Source organism: Gracilinanus agilis, chromosome 5, assembly GCF_016433145.1.
Source record: "Gracilinanus agilis isolate LMUSP501 chromosome 5, AgileGrace, whole genome shotgun sequence".
Lineage (NCBI taxonomy): Eukaryota > Metazoa > Chordata > Mammalia > Didelphimorphia > Didelphidae > Gracilinanus > Gracilinanus agilis.
Window position 1 is genome coordinate 69,319,240 of NC_058134.1, and position 21,800 is coordinate 69,341,039.

Genomic DNA, 21,800 nt, shown 5'->3' on the forward strand with positions numbered 1-21,800 from the left:
CTCTTTCCATCACATAAACCCTTATTAACTTTTACTCTGCATCTTCTATGAAATTCCTCATTGATTACATATTATAGATCTCTTCACAATTATTATATGATTTTCTACTGCTCTTTATGTGGGAGTAATCTTGAGTTCTTTGGAGGCAAGATATTCTAGGTTTCAGGGCAAGCCTAAAAAGCAAAATTAAATAACCTCTTTGCCTAGCTTTCAAACCCCTCAACAATTTAGGATATAGATTCACTGACATGGTATCAATAATCCAAAATACTTTGAAGAAATATGTTTCATGACCTGCTGTACCTGATTCTTCATTTAGGAAGATGAGTTCTACATACATAACAGAACATGTCACCAAGTAATTATAATGTGCATTGTGCTAGATCCTGGGGACAAAAACACAAGGAATAAAATAATCCTTCTTCTCAAGGAGCCTTCCATTCCATCAAGAGAAACAATATGAATACTTATAAGGTTAAGGGTAGTTAAAGGTTGTAGTTAAAGGTTGACTATAAAGTAGTTAAATAGAAGAAAATAAGGGAGAGCAGGCTTCAGTAGCTGAGAGGTCAGAAAAGGCTTTGAGTAGGTGGTCCATGAGCTGTGGAGTAAAGAAAGAGTACAATTCTATCACTCAGAGGTAAACAGGGAGACCGTTCTAGGTATGAAGGACAGCCAAGGCAAAGACACAGAGACTGGGGACTGAGTGCCACGGATGAGGAAAAAAATAGAAGCCTATTTGGCTGGATCATATCGTACTGGAGAGCAAGTAACATATAATGAGGATACCTTGGGGTCAGGTTGTGAAAGTCTTTCAAAGCTAAACAGGAATTTATATTTTATCCTAGAGGCAATAGGGAGCCACTGGAATTTACTGAGTAAACAGGACACTAAAAATACACTATGATCTCATGTCTCTCTAGATTTAATCTATTTCCTAGGAGTAAAGTGCCAACTCTCTTTCTTTGACTATTAAATTCCTATTTATTCTTTAATGCATGACTCAAATGCCACCTTCTCCAAGAAGTCTTTTTTGATATATCCTCCCACCTGTTGGTAAGGATCTTTTCTCTTACACATTAGTAGCACATTGTTTATTATTGTTATTTTGTTCTTAGAACTTAGAGTGTTCCAGTACTAAAGTTGAGTTCCTTTTGTTTATTATCATTATTTTGTTCTTAGAACTTAGAGTCTTCCAGTACTAGACTGAGTTCCTTGAAGTCTAAGTGTTCATCTAACTTTTTACTTCCTCAGGTTTAGGCAGAACTCTATACAAAATAGGGGAATGATAAATGCCTAGAATAAATTAATAAATAATTGTATCACTAAAATTTACAACAAAAGAAAAACAATGGTATTTATGTACTTTAGAAAAATGCTTAAGTTGTAATTATGTAAATATACAAATACAAGAAATTACAAAGTTTAAAAGGAAAGTTCTGGGGGAAAAAGTTGCATAGAATTTCCCTGTTTTTATAAAGGTACAAAACATAATGGCAAAATGGTATTAGTTACATGCCTCTATGAATTAATACACACAATTTGAAGAAAGATGTTTCATGACCTGTTGCACCTGATACTTCATTTAGGAAGATGAATTCTGCATACAGGGCACGCAATGTTAAAAGCAAGTAAAAAAGCACTGTCTCAGTCAACGAGTTTATATTCTAAAACATCAAAAGATTAAGATCCTATGACATAAGATAGTGTTTCTTTAAATATTATCTATATAATTCAATATACTACGAATGACAAATGGGCTAAGATTTATGTAACAGCAAAGAAAGTGTTTAATGGCTAAGAAAACTGTTTCATAATGCTAGAAAATTTGTTATTTATACTTGACTCCAGTTCCTCCTTTTACTAGCTCCATTTTGAACAGATCTATACCCAGTTGGTATATATGCCAAATCCTAATAGTCAGTGACTTTACAAAATGTTTGATGTTGTTCTTTATAATGTTATTACTCTCTTTATTATTTCTGTCAAAAACATTTCAGTGATTATTTACTTTTCAAAACCTGTAGTTAAGACAGAAAGACTTTTCCAAGATAAAATTATATGCACCTTGTTTCACTGTCAAAAGAAGACAAGTTCATGGACAAGGACTTTTCTTATTTGTAATAAAGAAAGAACAAATGCTGTACTTGAAATTAGGAGACCTGCATTCAAATCTGGGATCATTAGAATGTAAACCCTGAAATAGTTGAATTATGGTTGTTGATGTAGAGGTGAGATACCAAGACTTAGGATATCCCAGTGTGGAGGTCCAGACAGACCTTCATTGGGCTCAGCATGCTTCTCTAACTCTTGGGCAGTTTACGAAACAATTCAGGGGTTTATTTTAAAAACAAAGTAACTTGGAAGGGAGGATTAGGGATAGGATGCCCTACTCTAAAAGGTTTCTAGCTAAATCCAACCCCCTTTCTAAGACTCCTGCAAAGGAGTGTCTTCTGATCTTCAGCCTGTCTGTCTCTACACTGTCTGTCTAGATAAACCTGGATAACTAACTGAGCTAATAATCCTCCCAGATAACATTTTGTTAGATTTATAGTCTCTCAGAGCAGTTAGGCTGATCCCTGTAGTTGTTCAGGGATCAAATGTCTTCAAGCCCAAGATGGCTTCAGGCTTCTCACAGACAGTTACTGGCTGGCCAGCAAAGATCTTCACAGCAGTTGGGAACACTCTCTCAGAAAACAGGTACTTGAATGGACCACAGGTATGCGGGATGAATCACAACAGGATCACAGGATCTGAAGCTTCAAGGGAAAAAGACTCAAACCTCCTCCTCAGCTTGTAGAGATCTCAAGAGTAAGGAAGTTATCCTCTTTAGGTTTTCCCTCAAGAGGAAGTCCAAAAAGGCCCCTTGGTGCTCTCTGTGTCCTATTTTATAATGTACCCAGATTCCAGAAGCAGTTCTGTGGTTCCAAGGCATGTGGCAGTAACTTACACACTGCTCTCTGTGCAAAATCTCTCTCTTACCTGTTTCTCTCCTTTCCTTATAACAACCCTTTAAGGGAAGAAAACTATATATTTCCACTTCTGTTATGTTTTCCCAGTCTTAGCTCAGTACCAGAAAGCTGATACAGGCTTGAGGAAGGCTTATTGACTCTATCAGAGCTGTGTGCTTAAGGGCAAGTGACTAAATCTTTCTGAGCCTCAATTGAGGGAAGAGGAGAGAGGGGAATATTATTTATGATTGAACTACTCGTTCTCACAAGGCTATTAATGGTCTCAAGTCATGGGATTTGAAACTATAATAGGATCCTCAGAGATCAAGAGACTGTGGGTTCTTCCACCCTGGAGGAATTCAAGTAGATGTTGGACAAGCATTTTGCAGACATATTACAGTGAGTTTTCTTTGTGTGGATTGGACCAGATGACTAATGAGGTCACCTCTAATTCTTCAATTCCATGACCAAGTCCAAACATCTTGTTTTATAGAAATGAAAACTGAGAAACCCAGAAAAGTCTATGCCTAAGGTCATACACCCAGGTATCACACTCAGATCCACATATTCAGCAGTGCTTTATCAAATATCCATGTGGATTTCAAGAAAAGTATTCAACAAATCTTAATGTTGGACAACTATTACCAGTACAATCATTAAAGCAGTGCATCTGTGACCTCCTCGGCATATATAATAAAGCAATGACTACCCCTTACATAAGTTAGCTCATCTAATAATCATAATAATTCTGTGATATAAATGAAACTGACTCAGAAGAGTGTTAAGCGAAAGGGTTTTACTAACTCCAACACTAGTTCTATTCATCATACCAAGTCAGAAGTAAAAGAAGAAAAGTAAGCTGAAGAAACACCAATAATCCTTCAATAAATACTAAGAGAAAACCATGACTGGATTGCTGATACCCTAAAGATATTAAATGAAAAAAAATTAAACTTTTAAAAATCTCAAGCAAAAAAGGCAGTGAGGGGAGATATACCAAAATGGAAAATAACACATACATAAGGTAAAAATGTCATTGGAAGGAAAAACAAAATTAATGCAGCAAAGAATAATGGAAGTAGAAGAACATCCAAGAAGATAAAAGGACAATTGGAAGTAATACAGGAAAAAAAGTTCCTGATCAGATGTCAGGAATAACTGGCAATCCAAAATATATTAAAAAAGAGAAGACTCTGAACACTATGTTATAAGAAACTGTCCAAGTAAACTTCACAGAATCATCAAGAACAAAAAGCACTCTTTAAATAGAAAGAACTCACAGGGTTCCAGCAAGGAGAAATCCAAAATGCAGCTCACCAAGACACATAATCTCCAAGTGTCAAAACTACAGAGATAAAGAAAAAAATTTTTAAGCCATAAAAGAGATTGTATATCAAAAGGAACTGTTCATGATATTCCCAGGCTTCTCAATAAGAAAATGAGGAAGAGAAAATCTGAAGAAACATAAGTATGAATAAAAGACAAGGTCATGGATGCTAGAACAGCTTCTCAGAAGACCTATGTGTTCAAAGAATAATGGGATTAATACAGAAAATGCATACTTAAAATAATAATAATAATAATAATAATATTTTTTAAAAATTCATCCAAACACAAAATTTTACTTAGGAAAAAAAAAAGGCTAGTGAAGATACTTAACAGAAAAGACCTAAGAAATACCAAAATGCTCATCTTCTTCATTGCTTTCTCATGATTCCCCTTGTTCCTTTTATAATTTCCTTAGTTGTCTTTGATCCAGCTTCTCTTTAACTCAAAAATAAGAATTAAACAAGTATCTGGACCTGGAAATCATTGTCTTTTCAATTTTCCTCAATTCCTCTTCAATTTTTCTTTATGTATGTGCAAAAATATACATATTCATACACACATTAGCAAATATTCATGATGTGTATATGTATTCATATATACACACGCATATAAAAATTGTGACTATTTACATATATGAATTTCAGATATATTGATACTTGAAGAAACATAGAATAAATGACCTGGGGTGATATAAAAAAGTATACAATGAAAAATAAGACTATCCTCAGTCCAATTACAAGAAATCCTTATTCAAAGACAAATAAATATGGTTTCCATTAAAGCAATTGCCACTCAAAAAGAAATAAAATTTGATGGGAATATAAAGACCCCTATTCTGAATTATACTATTAGTTAGATGCAAGAGTATATACTATATTGAGAAATCTTGATTTCAAACTAAATGAATGGGGGAACCCAATGCAGAGGGGTGTATGACTGGAAGCAGCACCCTGAGACTGTTACAAGAGCTTCGGGCAGAGGAACAAGCAAGGGGACCACCAGGAGGCTTGACCCTGAGAACAACTAGACCTTAGACCTCAGGAGCCTAAAGAGCTCAGACAGACCCTGAGCGTGAGGATAAAGCTGAGAGGGCGCTGGGCTAACAATGGCAAGCCAGAGACAAGAACCCCAGAAGAGAAAGATCAAGAAGAAATCTTTAACGCTCGACAACTTTTACACAGAAAAAATCCAGACAATAGAGCAAACAGCAGAGGAGAACAAACAAGTAATCACATCCAAACTTTCCCAAAAAAATGAAAACTGGTCGCAAGCTTTTGAAGAGTTCAAATCTGAGATTATGAGAAAGATGGTAGAGAACTGGCAAGAAAATAACAGTTTAAAAGGCAGAATTTTGCAATTAGAAAGTGAGGCTCAGAAATCAAATGAATTGATAAGCAAATTGAAGACCAGAAATGACCAGCTGGAAGCCTTGAAGAACCAAACAGACCATATTCAAAAGGAAAACCAAAAGATTATAGCTGAAAACCAGTCACTAAAGGCTAGAATTGGGCAATTAGAAAAAGATGCCCAAATCAAAAGAATTGATAAGAAAATTGGAGACCAAAATCAAACAGCTGGAAAACAGGTTGGACCAAACTGAAAAGGAAAATCAAAAGAATATAGCAGAAAACCAGTCTCTAAAGACAAGAATTGGGCAAGTAGAAGCCAATGATCTCTCAAGACAACAAGAACAAATAAAGCAAAGTCAAAAGACTGATAAAATAGAAGGAAACTTGAAATATCTCACTGAGAAATTGACAGATGAAGAAAAACAGGTCTAGAAGAGAACAGGTCTTCCTGAAAAAAGCAGAAATTAATAGAAATTTGGACTCCTTACTAAAGGAAATTATTCAGCAAAATTGCCCTTAAGTTCTACAAGAGGGCAATATAGACATTGAAAGGATACATAGATCACCCTCTACACTAAACCCTGAAAAGACAACCCCCAGGAATATAATAGCCAATTTCAAGAACTTCCAAGTAAAAGAAAAAAATTTTACAAGAAGCCAGAAAGAGAAAATTCAGATATCAAGGAGCACCAATCAGGATCACACCGGATCTGGCAGCCTCCACACTACAAGACCGCAAGGCTTAGAATATGATATTCAGAAAGGCAAGAGAACTGGACTCCCTTGTGAAGTGACTCCTGGTCTCTCACCCAGCCAGGGAGACTCAGAAGAGGGGGTGACACCAGGGCTCTGTCTCTTGGCTAGGAAGCAGCAGGAGAGAGTTCTGATTAGCAAGACCATGAGATTCTGTGCCTTTCTTTCTTCAACTCACTTTCACTATCTAATAAAAAATTATAAATTAATAGTCTCCAGATAATTATAATCCTAACACAAAGATCACTGATCTTTGGAAAGAGTCATTTCAATTGAGTTGTGATATTGGAAGCCAGATTACAAAGGGCTAAGGATAAATAGGAGAAGAGGAAGTAAATAAAGATAAGCTTTTTCAATGAATCTGGCAGAAGTGGAGGAGAGATAGAGGATAACAAGTTGTGAGATAGAAGGATCTTATGAAGGGAAAGACATGCTGGTAGTGGTGGTTGTGATTTTAAAGATGAGAATTTGGCCTTGGAGGCAGCAAAGAAATAACTGATTGACTATAAAAGGCTAAAGATTTCAAAGAGAGGAGGGATAGCAGAGGATACAATTGTGTATCCACAGAGAATTTCACATTTTCTCAAGTTATGAATGAGTAATGTAATTAAGTACTTACTATAAACAAAGTACAGTGCTTAATATAAAAACATTAAATTAAGACAGCTTCTGCACTCAAAAAGCTCACATTCTAATGGGGAAGACAACACATACTAAAGGCTTCAGCTATAATTCTGGAATAAAGACTGTCCTAAGGATACAGGAGGAGAGATAGCAAAGTTTCTCCTTTACTATCATTCTTACTGATAAAATCCTCTCAGTTTCTGATGTTGAAACTTAAAATCAATCCTAGAACTTTGAGGCAAGAACATTCTTTTCTGGTTGTTCAGCAGACCTGGCTGTAGTAGCTCCTGGAATTGCTTCTCAGATTGATGGCTGTGGTGGGCACTGAGCTGGAAGCACAGCTATTCTCTAGGCTCTTGGGTTCAGAATCCTAGGCTAGTTTTATCAAGGTTGGAGGGGAAATGGTGTCAAGGAGGTGAGGATCAGACTCCTCTGAAATATGCTGTCTTATGTTGCCTCCATTAGGGTGCTCTGCTGCTTTGATTAACCTCTCTTTGTCTCAGATTCTTCATTTGTACAATGGGATAATAATAGCATCTACATTCCAAAGGCTATTTTGAGGATCAGATAAGAAAATGTTTGTAGAGGGCAGCTGGGTGGCTCAGAGGATTGAGACTCAGGCCTAGAAATGGGAGGCCATGGGTTCAAATTCTGATCTGTCTAACTGTGTGACCATGGCCAAGTCACTTAACCACCACTGCCTAGCGCTTACCACTCTTCTGCCTCGGAACCAATACATAGTATTGATTCCAAGATGGAAGGGTTTTAAAAAAAAAAAATGTTTGTAAAGAACATAGCACTTGTAAGGGTGGAGCTAAGATGACAGAGTAAACCAGAACAATTCCAGAGTAACCATGAGAATCCTCTCTTGCCAAGGTTAAAATATCGACACAAAATGGATACAGGAGTGAAAGAACCAACAAGAAGTCAGAGTGAAACAACTTTCAAGAAAAGAAAAACAAAAAAGGTAGGCAGAGAACATCTGGGGCACTGTGGTAAGAAGGGAGCAGAACCAGCAAGAGGCTGTAGTAGGAGGAAAGAGCAAGCCAAGAGCAAGCCACACACCCCCACCCCTCATATGCTGTCACAGGTTCCAAACTTAAGCCCAAGCCAACATCCAGATCCTCAGATCCTGCCTGGGCAAATAGTGGTCCAGGCCAACTCACATCCCTTGAAATTTCAAATCTGTGGAGAAGTCCGGAGTCACAGCCCATGGCAATCTGGACTGAAGAGAGCTGATCAGTGTGGACCCAGAGCAAAGCCAGGAATCCCTGTCTGAGCTTGGGATGAGGACACAGTTCACAGTATGAAGTAGCTGATAGTACTAAGGGGAAGCCCTGCCCCCATATTTTTGCCCAAAACTCAGAGGGGAGCTCCAAGAGAGGACAATCAAGGGTGTCCCTAATTGGCTGAAGAACAGAACAAGACCAAAAGCATATACCTAAGCCCAAGGCTACAATTTAAGTGTTTCCTGACCTGATCAAGATCAAAGTAAGACCAAAAGCTTACAACTAAGCCCAGGGAACGTCTTTGAGCTATCAGGATCTCAAGGATCAACTGAATCAGCAGGAAGAGGGGGCTCTCAGACCTCTTAGCCCTCAGACCAACAATCATCCTCCAAAAACTGAAACTGGTAAAAACTCAGAACATAAGCTGAGAGTAGCATTGAGGAAGGACTAAAGTTTAAGAGGGTACCCCAACTCCCTAGAAAACAAAGCCTACCTATAATTAGATAGGAAAAATGAGCAAACAACCGAAAAAGCACCTAACTCTAAATAATTTTTATGGAGACACAGAGCAAGGCACAGAAACAGAAGTTAAAGTAAAGCAAATACATGCAAAGTCCAAAAGAAAAATATGGATTGGACACAGATACTGGAAGATTAAAAAAAAATACAATAAAAGAGGCAGAGGAAAAGTGGGGAAGTGAAATAAAAGTGATGCAAGAGGAAATGGGCCAATTGTAAAAGGGAAACCAAAAATGTGATAGATGAAAATCAGGCCTTAAAAATCAGAATTGACCATCTAGAAACTAATGATTTCATGAGAAACCAAGAAACAATAAAGCAGAATCAAAGCAATGAAAAAACAGAGGAAAACATCAAATATCTTATTGAAAAAACAACTGATATAGAAAATACATCTAGGAAAGACAATTTGAGAATTATTGGACTACCTGAAAGCCATGATCAAGAAAAAACTTGAACATCATATTACAAGAAATTATCAAATAAAACTGCCCAGATATAAATTCAAATTGAAAGAATTCACAGATCACCTCCGGAAAGAAATTCTCAAATGACAACTTCCAGGAATGTAATAGCCAAATTCAAGAGCCACCAAGCCAAGGAAAAAAATCTTCAAAGTCAGAAACTTTTCAAATGCCATGGAGCTACAATCAGGATCACACAAGACCTAGAGGTTTCTACATTAAAGGATTAAAAAGCATGGAATAGGATATAAATGAAAGCAAAAGATTTGGGTTTACAACCCAGGGTCACTATCCAGCAAAACTGAATATAATGTTTCAGGGGGAAAAGTGGACATTTAATAAGTTAGAAGATTTTCAAGCATTCCTGAGGAATAAACAAAGAATTTTAAGTCCAAACACTAGAAACAAGAGAAGCTCAAAAAGGTAAGAAAGAGAAAATTTAAGGGACTCATTGAGGTAAAAATGTTTATATGTTTACATGGAAAGAGAATACCTGTAATTCTCAAAAATTACTCCTAGTAGTAGAGAAGAAGAAATTTACCCAGAAAGAGAGTAGGGAAGTAGGCTGATTATGATGATATGATATGTATAAATGAGATATGAAACAATATGTATGTATAATAAGTATGCATATGAATGAGGCATAAAAAAATCAAGAGCTGAGAGGGTTGCACTGAGAGAAAAGGGAAAGGAGAGATAGAATGGGGGGGGGGGGATTATGTAACATAAAGAGGCATGAAAAATCAATATAGAGAGGAGAGGATAAAAGAGGTGACAGGCAATGCTTAAACTTTACTCTCAGAGAGGGTAACTGGCTCAGAGAGAGTAAAACGAGTATACTCAGTGGGATATAGAATTCTATCTTACCCTACAGAGAAATAGACGGTGTAAGAAGAGGAGGTAGCAGATGGGGGGGGGGGGGGAGGGGAGAGAGGTGGGGGTGCGCGTTGCTCTAGTATCCCCCTTGACTTGATGGTTACGGGTCAAGACTATTCACACCACCCCTTCTTACCAGGGAGACTTTCAGGGTTGTTTCACAAGTGCAGGTTCCTCAATATGGATAAATTAGGGATGAGAAGTTAGGAGGAGATGTTATCTACTGAATGAACTCCAAAGGAACCCCTGCAACTGCTCAGAGCCAGGTTAAATTAACTCAAGCTTCTTCATTGACAATAGCAGAAAGCAGTGTAAAATGGAGCACAATCCACCTTCCTCCCACAACCCACGAAGATGTCATCTCCCTCCCAAATCATTTGCTGTACAGATCTGGCTTAAATCTCAACAGGGGTTTATTCAGGTATAAAACAATTCAAGAGGTAAAGGAAAGGAATATCAGTAAAAAAGGGTATAGGAGATTCTCTATATCCTAATATCAGTCTTTCCCAGAGTTGGGAAGTAACAGAGATTTCTTTGGTAGTTTCAATCTTAGTTAACTAACCCAGACCCCAGTAAACTCCTATCCTAAATTCTGTATCTAGGTAAAAGAAGGAATGTTTCAATCAAGGTTCAAGTAAAGTTGGTTAGCCCTCAGGGGCCAGCTCTCTCACCAGAGTCTGGGTTCCTTGGCCAAACTTAGCAACTGCAACATTGTATCTTCTACATTGTTCAATGAAGTTAAAGGATCAATTGGGCTGGTTGCAATAATTGAAGATCTCTGGGAAACTCTCAGAATTGGGGGTTTGAGGTACTCCAGGTCCCAAAGGATCTCTCCTCCCACCTCCCTGTCCCTCCAAGTTGAGTGAAGAGATAGTATGTTCACTGGAATCTTCCTGCGATCCCCAGCTCTCCTACTGTCATTCTTCCTGGGTTCTCGAAAAGCAGGCTTGCTTGACCTTTTTCAAAATCTTACCTAGTCTGTTACAAAGGGGAATAAGACAAGCAAAAGGGGAGGAAATTGGAGAATGGGAGAAGAGGGGGAGTGGGTGTGACAAAAACCAAAATACTGTTGAGGAGGAACAGAGTGAAAGGAACGTAGCAGGCTCTAAAGGGGATAAGATGATGGAGGGCAATTCACAGTTAGTAATCATAATGCTGAATATGAATGGGCTGAATTCACCCAGTAAATGGAAGAGGATAGCAAAGTGAATTAAAAACCAGAATCCTAATATATGTTCTTTGTAAGAAACACATTTGAGGCAGGGTTGACACACATAGATTAAAGGAAAAAGGCTGGAGCAGAATTTTATTTTGAATCATCTAAAGTAAAAAAAGGAGTAACAATCATGATATCACACAAAGCCAAAGTAGAAATTGATCTGGAAGATAAGGAAGGAAATTACATTTTGCTAAAAGGTACTATAAACAATGAAGTAATATCATTACTAAACATTTATGCACCATATGGTATAATATCTAGATTTCTAAAGGAGAAATTAGAGAAGTTTAAGGAGGTAATAGATAGTAAGATCATACTAGTCAGAGACCTCAACCTTCCCCTTTCAAAACTAGATAAACCAAAAAAAATAAAAAAGAAAGAAGTAAGGGAAGTGAATGAAATGTTAGAAAAATTAGAGTTAATAGATAGCTGGAAAAAATTGAACAGGGATAAAAAGGAAGAACATAGATAGGTAGCACAGTGGATAGAGTGTCAGGCCTGGAATCATAAGGTCCTGGATTCAAATCAGGTCTTAGCCACTTCTTGGCTGTGTGACCCCAGGCAAGTCACAACTCCAATTGTCTAATCCTTGTTGCTCTTCTGTCTTAGAATTAATATTAAGATACAAGGTAAGGGATAAAAAGAAACTACTACTGGCACACAGTAGATGCTTGTCCTCCTTCTCCTCCTCCTCATCATCATCATTGTTGTCATCATCATCTCTGATATAGTTTGATCTAAGTTTCAACTCTCTACTAGGAATCTTTATTCAGTTGTCACAAACTTAACATGTCAAAACTGAATTTATCAATTTCTTCTAACGTCCACACTTCTATTGATCATATCATAATGCATTTTTAATTTCTCAGGATTGAAACCTGAGCGTCTTGTATCTTTCTTCTCTTTATCTTTCAATAAGTTGATATCATCCAATTTGTTCATAAGTCCTATCAAATTTAAAAAAATAGTTTCTCCCTATCTTGCCAGACTAGAAGAAGTAGAGGAGCTACTTAACCCACTCTAACTAGAACAGTCACTTTGACATGCTCAATTTGCCAATATGAGCGAGCTCACCCCTTCTTAGTCAAGCCTCCTGGTGTGTTAGTTGGGGTGGAAGGTCCTTCCCTCGTTTCTAGAGGCTCATCACCGTAATCTCTTAACTTGGTACAGACATCCTGGAAGCCCAGAATTCAAGAAGTCTGCCAGCCTAAATCTCCAATGTCACAGTCTCCCAGTACTGACTTTGTCCTACTACCATCAGATCCAAATCCAATAAAATCTACTACTTCAAATTTCATTCAGTTGTCCCTTGTGCAAGCATTTTCAAAGCCTTCTTTTTAGTTTCTCTAGAAATATTAAGAAGCAGCATTACTCTACTCTAAAAAGCTCTTTCTAGACTCCAAGAAAATTTACCTTAAAAAACTGGGTGACAAGTTTAAGACAAGAAGGTTTTTCTCAGGAAAATGGATTAGGGATCTTATGCAGCTTTTTAACAAAGAACTTTAGGGGTATTGTGAGGAAAGTTAGTTAGTTAATTAAGTATTAAGGATGTACCTAGCAGGAAGGAGCTGGAGCTGGAGAATTCTAAGACGGAATGAAGAAGCAGGAAAAAGGTGCTTGTGCCCTGAGAGAGAGAGACTCCATTAAGGGTTGACAAAAACTGTTGTTAGCCCTGGGAGATCTCAGAGCAAAGGACACCCTGCATCCTAATTTCCCTGGGATCCTGTGTGGTGGTGGATTCTAACAAAGAGGAGAACAACAACAGAGAAGCACCAAGAAGAGGAGAGGTTTGGGATCTGGTGGACAGTATCTCAAGCACACTCTTTCTTCTTGGATATCTTGGACCACCTAGGGTTTTGGCATCCTGATCATCTATGGATTACTGTGAGATCCCCAAAGCCACTCTCAGACCCATTTGCTGTGCTGCTCAAATCTAGCTGGAACCAGATTTGATGCAGCCCTCTCTGTGAATCCTGCACTGCTACCTTGGCCCTGTCTGCTTAGGTCACTAAGTTAGAGTAGAGAAGTCCTCCCCTTTGCCCTGTGGTTTTGTCATTAGGTTTTAAGTTTTAGAGTAGAAATCCCTATCCCACCTTTTAGTTGAATATAATTAAAACTGATTAAACTTTTTACCTAGTCTTTTGGTTCCAAAGGCCCTGGCCTCGTGGGTGAGCTGGTGACAGTTGGCCAGCAGCCATCTTTGTCAGTTAGGAGCAGCTTAGCTGTTCTGGTCTCCCAGTCCTGGTCCTCTCTCTCCTACAACCCAGTGTGTATACCCACAACTATTTAGATTATATTTTAAAATCCCTGGTGTCTCCATTATTTATAATCTGTTCTACAGTTGGCACCCCAGATGGAACCCGAACCCACAATCCCTGGCAGCTGGGTAGCTACGTGGATTGAGAGTCAGGTCTAGAGATGGGAGGTCCTAGGTTCGAATCTGGCCTCAGACACTTCCCAGCTGTGTGACCCTGGGCAAGTCACTTGACCCCCCCATTGCCCACCCTTACCATTCTTCCATCTATGAGCCAATACACAGAAGTTATGGGTTTAAAAAAAAAAGATTTATATATATATAAAGAACTTTAGTCTAGTTTACATCATGACTACTCCACCAATTAGAACACCCTGGGACCCATTCTTCTCCATGGAAAAAAATAAAGATATCTATTGAAGGAAATAAGTTTCTTCATTTACTCCAGGAATGATGGGATTAGTCCACAAAGAAATGAGATTGTTACTCAATAATTCTGGAATGTTAAACTAAATCAAAACTTTACATATTATAATTTCTTACTCAAGATTACTACAAAGGGAAAATTATCACATGCAATTTGAAAAAATCTTTGACTATTAAAAAAGATTACTATAAAGGTTACTTGAAATCATCTTGAGAGAACATCATGCTGGAGGACATGCAGAACTATGTTAAATATGGACATCAATCTCCAGGCTAGAAATATTTGGCTAGCAGATTAATGTGAAATTATTTCTTGTAGAATTAAAACAAAAAACACAGAGTATGGCATGGTATTAATGTTTTTTTCTTTAATACCCTAAAACATTGATACCTAGACCTAAAGTTTTCCACTTTCCAATCAGCCCCCTCATACTGATTACAATCATCTATAAACCTGAATGTGTTAATGTACAAATCTGTTATAGTCATATTCTTACTCAGAAACTTTTACACTTCCATACTACATTACAAGTTTCTTTAAGCCAATGATTATGGCACTTTTCATCTTTGCATCTCCAATACCAAGTATTACACATAAAAGAGATATTATAAATGTGTTAGTTGTACAATTCATAAGTAGTTAAAATCCACATAACAATTAAGTTTTAAATGTAATACTAGTAGTGCTAAGTCTCCAATGGGTAGTTAAATAACTTCGAAAAGAATGGATATGTGCAAATTTTCCATTTCCCGTCAGCTGCTCTGCTTTTTTTTTTTTTTTTTTTTCCAGTTCTGGTACTGAATACTTGAGTATCCTAAATTGCCTTTCTCCTCTGACTGAAGGGCTAGAGGGAAGGGCAATAAACTCCTCCCAAAGCCTCCCTTTATAGAGGGCTCAGAATCTTCTGTCCATTTCACCCTTTCCCCACCACATACAACATGCCCCACATCTGGTATTTTCTGGTGCACCTCTCCACTCCTCTTTTAGCTTCTTTTATGTATTATCTTCCCTCATTAAACTGTAAGATCCTGAAGGGAAAGCACTGCCTTATTTCTTGTTATTTTTATCCCTAGTGCTTAGAACAATACCTGGCAAACAGTAGGTTCTTAATAATGTTTATTGACTAGTATATGACTGTTCACAACAAATATTTGATTAATTTCTTTTAAAATAAAAGATGTTTTCCAAAACTTTTGCACAGTTCTATTACCTGTGGAACAAAAAAATTTTAATGATACCAGTCAATTTGTGGAGAGAAGGGGTATAATATAAAACATTATGTAAAAATATAAGTCTGTAGAAAGATAGGTTCATTCTTTGAATGGCCTAGAATATCACAAACTTCTCAAGTTAAAAGTAATTTAAGCAAAATTATTAGTTTTTGTATTTAAACAATTAAAAAATGAAAAATGATGATCTTGAAGTTAAACTATTTCCTTTATACATCTTTTTCTTCCATAAAGTCCAACTAAAATCCAGAGTTCCTAATTAAGTTTTTGTTAAGTTTGTTATAATACTCTAATCCAAAAGTAATAGACTGTAAGCTATTAACATTTTTTCTCTCTTTAAAACTGAATTTATTTGAAAGCTGCTTCTTGAGGCAATGAAATCTGCTCTGGTATGGGAAAAGAGACTTTTTACATGCATATATCAGGTATAGCACATCCTCACCTTGAGATTGGGTTTTGACAGTAATTTCAGCAGCTCTCGGATTTCACTGTTCAATTGCTTGTTCTGTAGCTCCTCAGCTAGCTGTAGGGGAGATTGAATTGACACCAAGAACATTAACAAGGACACTTTAATCCAGGGTGTGAAAACTCAGAATCTCTCTCATTCAAAGTTATTACTTTACAGTATGTTTAAACAGAAGCCAACATGATGAAAAACAGACTATCAATCATTACTCTTCTTTTCAGGTCCTCAGCAAATCAATTTAAGCCAAGCTGTTAAGTTCAGTTTCAGTCAAGTAATCATATCTGGCAATGGTGCAGCCAGATCACATACTGATTTATTGCAAGAAAGGCAAATCCCAGCACTTTATTTAAGTGAATGGTCCTTTGCATGCAGACAAAGGACTACTTGTAAAAAGGACTGGATCAAACTTTGACACTGTCTATTAAAAAAACAGTTTCTGAATGAGGTGGTGAAAACTTCACTGCTTCCAAAAACCCACAGAAGCAGTGCTATTTAGAAATAGGGTAAGGAAGGGCAAGGATAATTAAAGACCTAAAATGTGTGGTTTAAATAAAAAGAATCCCAGCCTGGAGCTTAAACCTGTCCCAGAATCTATTGTTTAAGAATCTTTGTATGATTAAGTCATAAACAAATTTATTTCCAGATATTTTGCTTCTGCAAAATCATGAATTTTTTGATAATCTTAAAAAAAGTAAAATTTAGCAATATTATTCCAGAAAGACTCTAGCATAATGGAATATGCATGAAAAGAACATATATGATATATACCATAGTTTAAGTAACAAATGTTCCTTAAAATATAAATTTCCAATTTAATCTGAATTTCTCTTTTAAAAAAGTTATCTAAATAAGTGCAATATCCTTCCTGAAATCGCAGAAAAAGATAAAATACCTTTATAACAGAGATGATAACTAAAAGAAATACACATACTATAGTGAAATTCATTTTACTTTTTCACAGCAACATAAAATTTTCTTACTAATTATTAAAGAAATAAGTATTTAAACTATAAAAAATGAAGAAGAGGTTCACTATACTCTTTAAGCATGTAAGTCAGTGATGGCAATCTGAGTGGTGGAGAGGGAGAAGGGAGCAGCCCCCTCCAGTACGCATGCCATAGGTTCACCAACACAGATCTAAGTTGTAACCATACTTCTACCTTTCACATCTTTCCAGTCTTATCTCAGATTTTCCATAGCAGTTAATTTTTAGAACTAGTTAGTGTAACTATCATGTATATTAAATTATAATATCAATATCTTACTCCACAAAAAACTTTAAAGTCTAAGGGCTGGGACTATCTCTTATTTAATTTTATAAATTCTCTAACACTAAGTATATTCACAGACACTGAGCATTTAATAAATGCTTACTGATGAATGAATTTCATGACATATTGGTATTTTTATTGAAAATTACCTAATATTTTACTTTAAACACTTTCATATGAAACAAATAGTACCACAGCTATAAGATATTTAAAGGTTCAAATTATATTTCCATTTAAAATTTTTGATTACCTTTAAAAGATTATGTCTACAATACTGCATTAGAAAGGTACATGATGAGCTGCAAGATCTTTACAGAAGAAAGAATTTATTTTAATATTATTCACCTTAATTTCAAAAAGCCTTTTTTTCCTGCAATATTGTGAATTTTGTGGTAGTAGATTTAGGTGAGAGAGGGCCACAGGAGGAATCACTTGACTATTGGTAAATAAACTGATTATCCATTAATTACCAACTTGATTTCTTATAGGTGAAAAACAGAAATGAATAGTTTGTTGCCAAACAATGTCACCATTAGGAAAAAAGAATCAGCTATATGGATTTGAACTGCAATTACTGATGCTTTATATGTATATATATTATATACATTTAGGTAATATATATATTACCTAAAATTTACAAACCTAATCATAAATATTCTGAATGTTTTTCTCTAGTATATGTTTTTTAAAAGTTTAATTATACTTTTCCTAAAAAGCAAAACCTTTTTGATCAGTAATAGCAAGCCAAATTTCATTCAACTAATCAATTAAGCTACCAAGTAATTATTAAGCATCTACTAAATCTCAAGCACTGCAACTAAGCTCTGGGTATATAAATAGAAAAAATGACAGTCCCTACTCTCAAGTGACTTATACTATAATGGAAATATTAATTACTTCTCTATCTAACCTAGTTCATCATCATTCTTAACTTAGCCAGGTGTATGTAGAATTTATCTAAATCCCTGAGTAAAGAGGAAAAATGCACATTAAATCCCTATTCTCCCCCCATCTCCCACACCCCTTTTTAAGTACAATTATAGTAACAGGAAATTAACTATTCCATCAATACCTATGTATTTAGTATTTGGTCATGAAGGAAATTTAGAAAGCTATAATATCCATAAATCACTACAGTGCTTTATAATGGGCAATCCTTTTTTACTTATTTTGTATGCCTCGTTTCTATAGTGTTACCCGTCATTTTTCTTGCTCTGTCAGCAATACAGCCATCTCATTTGTCTTTAATTTTCTAAAGCATTCCTCTTGGCTGTGATTTTATCAAAATACTCATACTTGACAGTTTTGACTTTCTCAAAATACTAATAGTTGACAGTTTCTTTCTCTCTATAGAGTTCCAACACTATAAGTTATATTACGTAGTTACCAAAAGAGAACAAGAAGGTATCTCGGAACTATGTTTTTAGAACAGAAAAGTGAATAAAAATTATTGTACAGTAAGCAATATGCTCAGCGATGACAGAACCTTTGGAAACATTTGTAAATTTCTGTGATTCAGCTCAGAGGATTATACTCATATGTTTGCACTAAGATGCTGACTTAAAACTGTCCCTGCTAACAGTTTTTTGGGAGACTTAGTACCAGTGATCTCAGAAAGGAACACTTACATCATCTGCCAAGGCTGCTGCACCATGGAGGATGGGCTCAGGATTCTGTTTCTCATAGTAGTGTAACTTTTCATGAATCTATAAGTTCAGTAAAGAAATGTTTGTTTGTTAGTAAATGGCCCATGACAAGTAAATCTTGTACGAATGAGTCAATTCAATGTTTTGAACAAAAGAAATACCTCTACAGAAGAACAACACTTTAATAAATGTAAATGTAATTTATCTTCAAATGCTGGTAGAGTATTAAGAACATAAAATCAGATGGAAAAAAATAAAACATCCAGGATATAAACTAACTCAGAGAAAACCTAAAAAATTTTTCTAAGTTACATATTTCTTAGCATGTTATTTCAAGTATCCACAATATTTTATGAAGCTTTGGAGAACATGAATGATAAATATATAAAATGATATTTTAAACCTATTTTAAAAGTGAAATAACAACTTGATGCACATATTTTGACTGGGCTTGGTATTCAGTAGAAAGTTCTCATTAAAATTGTTATTTTGAAAAATTGTAATATTGATCATTTGAATACTAGTTCCATGAAGAAGCAATAATTATTTTTCACAAATTTTCATTTTTATTTTTCTCAACTATAAAAATTTGAAATATATTTGCCTAGAGTAATAAGACAGAAGAATAACTAAGATCTAAGAACATACACTAAAATTTAAAAATATAAATCATTGTTAAAAGCAACAAAATTCAAAGTTGAGTAAGAAAATGTTTTAGTACTCAAGAAACTTTAAAACAACAGTATATCTTCATTCTTTGCAAGTCAGTATATACACAAAATCCCTTCAAAATTTAATGTTAAATTTTAAGTGACTAAACTTTAATATGTGTAGTACTACCTAAAAGTCACTTCATATATCTGTTCTTAAAGATTTTCTGTTAATTATTTGCTACTAGCCTCCATTTGTACAAATTTAAAGAGAATTCTGCATACTCTCCATGTGAATAACGTTTCTAACTTCACATTTCTTGTGTTTAGTTGATGACTATTCCTTTTCTGGTTAGATAGACTTTAATTATAGTCAGAGTCTAAAAATAATTCTTTTAATATTTGGACAAAATCAAATTTTCTTTATAAGGCAGTACGGGATATAAGAAAATCTTAATAATCTCTGGCAATAAAGAACATAAGCACAGTAAGGAGAAAAAAAATTGAAATCATGATGATTTTACCAGAATGGGATGGGCTGCATTAGTTTTTTTTCTTTTCTTTCCTTTTTTTAACCAAAATACTAGAAAGTAAAATTTATCTACATGAAAATGAATTATAATCCAAGACACAATACAATGAAAATAGAAAGATCTGATAAGCTAATGTAAAGTTTCTTAATTTTCAAAAATGAAGACATTGTAACTAAACTCTTCCTAGATTACTCTTTTTCTAAAGTTGTCTTTTACTGAATTTTAAAAAATAACCTTGAGTTTTCCTTTTATTATTAGCTGGTACTACCTCCACTGCCTAAACCTTTTAAATCCTATTTAGAGATATTGCTATTTTGAAATCTTTTTTTCGTATTTTCTATGCTTCAAAATTGTTACTAAAAGTCTTAAATTTCCCACATATTTTACCTCACTGCATTTTCTTTTAAAGGAATTGCTAAGAGAAAAATATTAAAATAGATGTTAAGAATGTAGTGTATATAGTGGGAGCACTTTAAAAATACTACTCTCTCTATCATTTGTTAAAAGGATAAATTGAAGAAAAAATTACTCAAGAAACTTAAACATATAAAGCATGAAAATGTATTGAAATATATTAACCCCAAATATTGGTACGCTATGAGACAGGCAGGTGGCTCAATAGATAAAACACTGAGCTTGGGGTCAGGAAAGCATGATTTCAAATGTGACTTCAGACACTCACAAGCTGTGTCACCTTGGGTAAGTCACTTAATCTCTCTTTGCCTAATTCACTAGAGAAGGAAATGGTAAGCCATTCCAATATCTTAATCAAAAAAACACCACATAGGCTCATAAAGGCGGGGACACAGCTGAACAAATTCCTCTAATAAAAGTGAACTTTCCATAGAAAACAATTTCATACAGTAGGATCTCATTTTATGTGACCGATATGTTTCAAGACCCTTCAAGTAAGTTAAAAATCATACAAACATACCTAGGTACTTTACAACTTTTCTTAGGCCCATCAGAGCTAGAAGCAGCACCACTACTCTTTGGGGCCATTAACTATATAGTGTTTGTGACACTTTTAATAACTAGCATTAATGAAACAAAGCACTACTCTTGAAATGCATACAACTTTTAACAAGGGAAACTTCTGGACAAAGACTGATGCAGATGCTAATATTTGGCACAAAACAATGGAATGACTCACACTAAGACTTCTCACAGAGAGAATGAGCAGGACTGGGTGAACTGCTAGGAGACTTTACGCCACCTGGGAAAATATTGTATTTTTCTGCCTTTTTTTCTCTTGCCAACTGCATATACCTGAATCTGCTTGTGTTGAGTTTGCATAAAATGTGGTCCTACTGTATCAATTTCATGACAATTCTAGTCTAGCAAGAAAAAAAAAATAACTATGAGTTCACACTATCAAATTTTGCTGTTAAACAGTATATTTTGAAGTTAAGGCCCATAAGTTATGGGATGTCTAAATGAGTATTAAATGTAATACAATTTTACTGGGCAATAAGAAATTATGAAAATTATTAATATAGATATAAAAAAGATAGGACACAAAAGTAAAATAAGGAGAACTAGGAAAACAGTATGTACAGTGACTACAATGTAACTGGAAAGAAAAAGAACAATAAAACAGAAATCAAATACTGGGAAATTTATATAATCTTGCTTACCCCAAAGGAGATATATAAGTAGGTGTTACCCTTGCACTTCTCTGCAAAGGTGGGGGATAATGGATGCAAGACTATATATTATCAAACATTTTAATAAGTTACTAATTTTGCAGAACTATTTCCCTACTCCAACATCCCCCTACCTCTGCTCTTTTTCACTGTTTTATACCTGGGAACATCTAAGGAAGAGGGAACAGTGAAGAATACACTGAAAAATATAGATACTATAAAAACAAAATGTAGCAAAAAGAAGGAAATTCTGTAAATCAAAATACAAACTGGAGAAGACAATATTATAGGTAGCTAAGTGGGGCAGTGGACGGACAGTGGTGTTCTTGGAGACAGGAAGACCTGAGTTCAAACCCTGCCTCTGATAT

At 35.5% G+C, this 21,800-nt stretch overlaps 1 protein-coding gene across 1 annotated transcript in view; it reads right to left on the reverse strand.

The window, feature by feature from the left end:
* Positions 1–21,800, reverse strand: part of MPP7 (MAGUK p55 scaffold protein 7) — a 177,537-nt gene that overhangs the window by 111,514 nt on the left and 44,223 nt on the right. Inside the window, exons 4-5 of the mRNA XM_044678939.1 lie at positions 18,586–18,663; positions 15,663–15,743 (exon numbers count right to left, since the gene is read on the reverse strand). Of these exons, the coding sequence (XP_044534874.1) occupies positions 15,663–15,743; positions 18,586–18,663 (159 nt within the window). The remainder of the gene's footprint in view (positions 1–15,662; positions 15,744–18,585; positions 18,664–21,800) is intronic.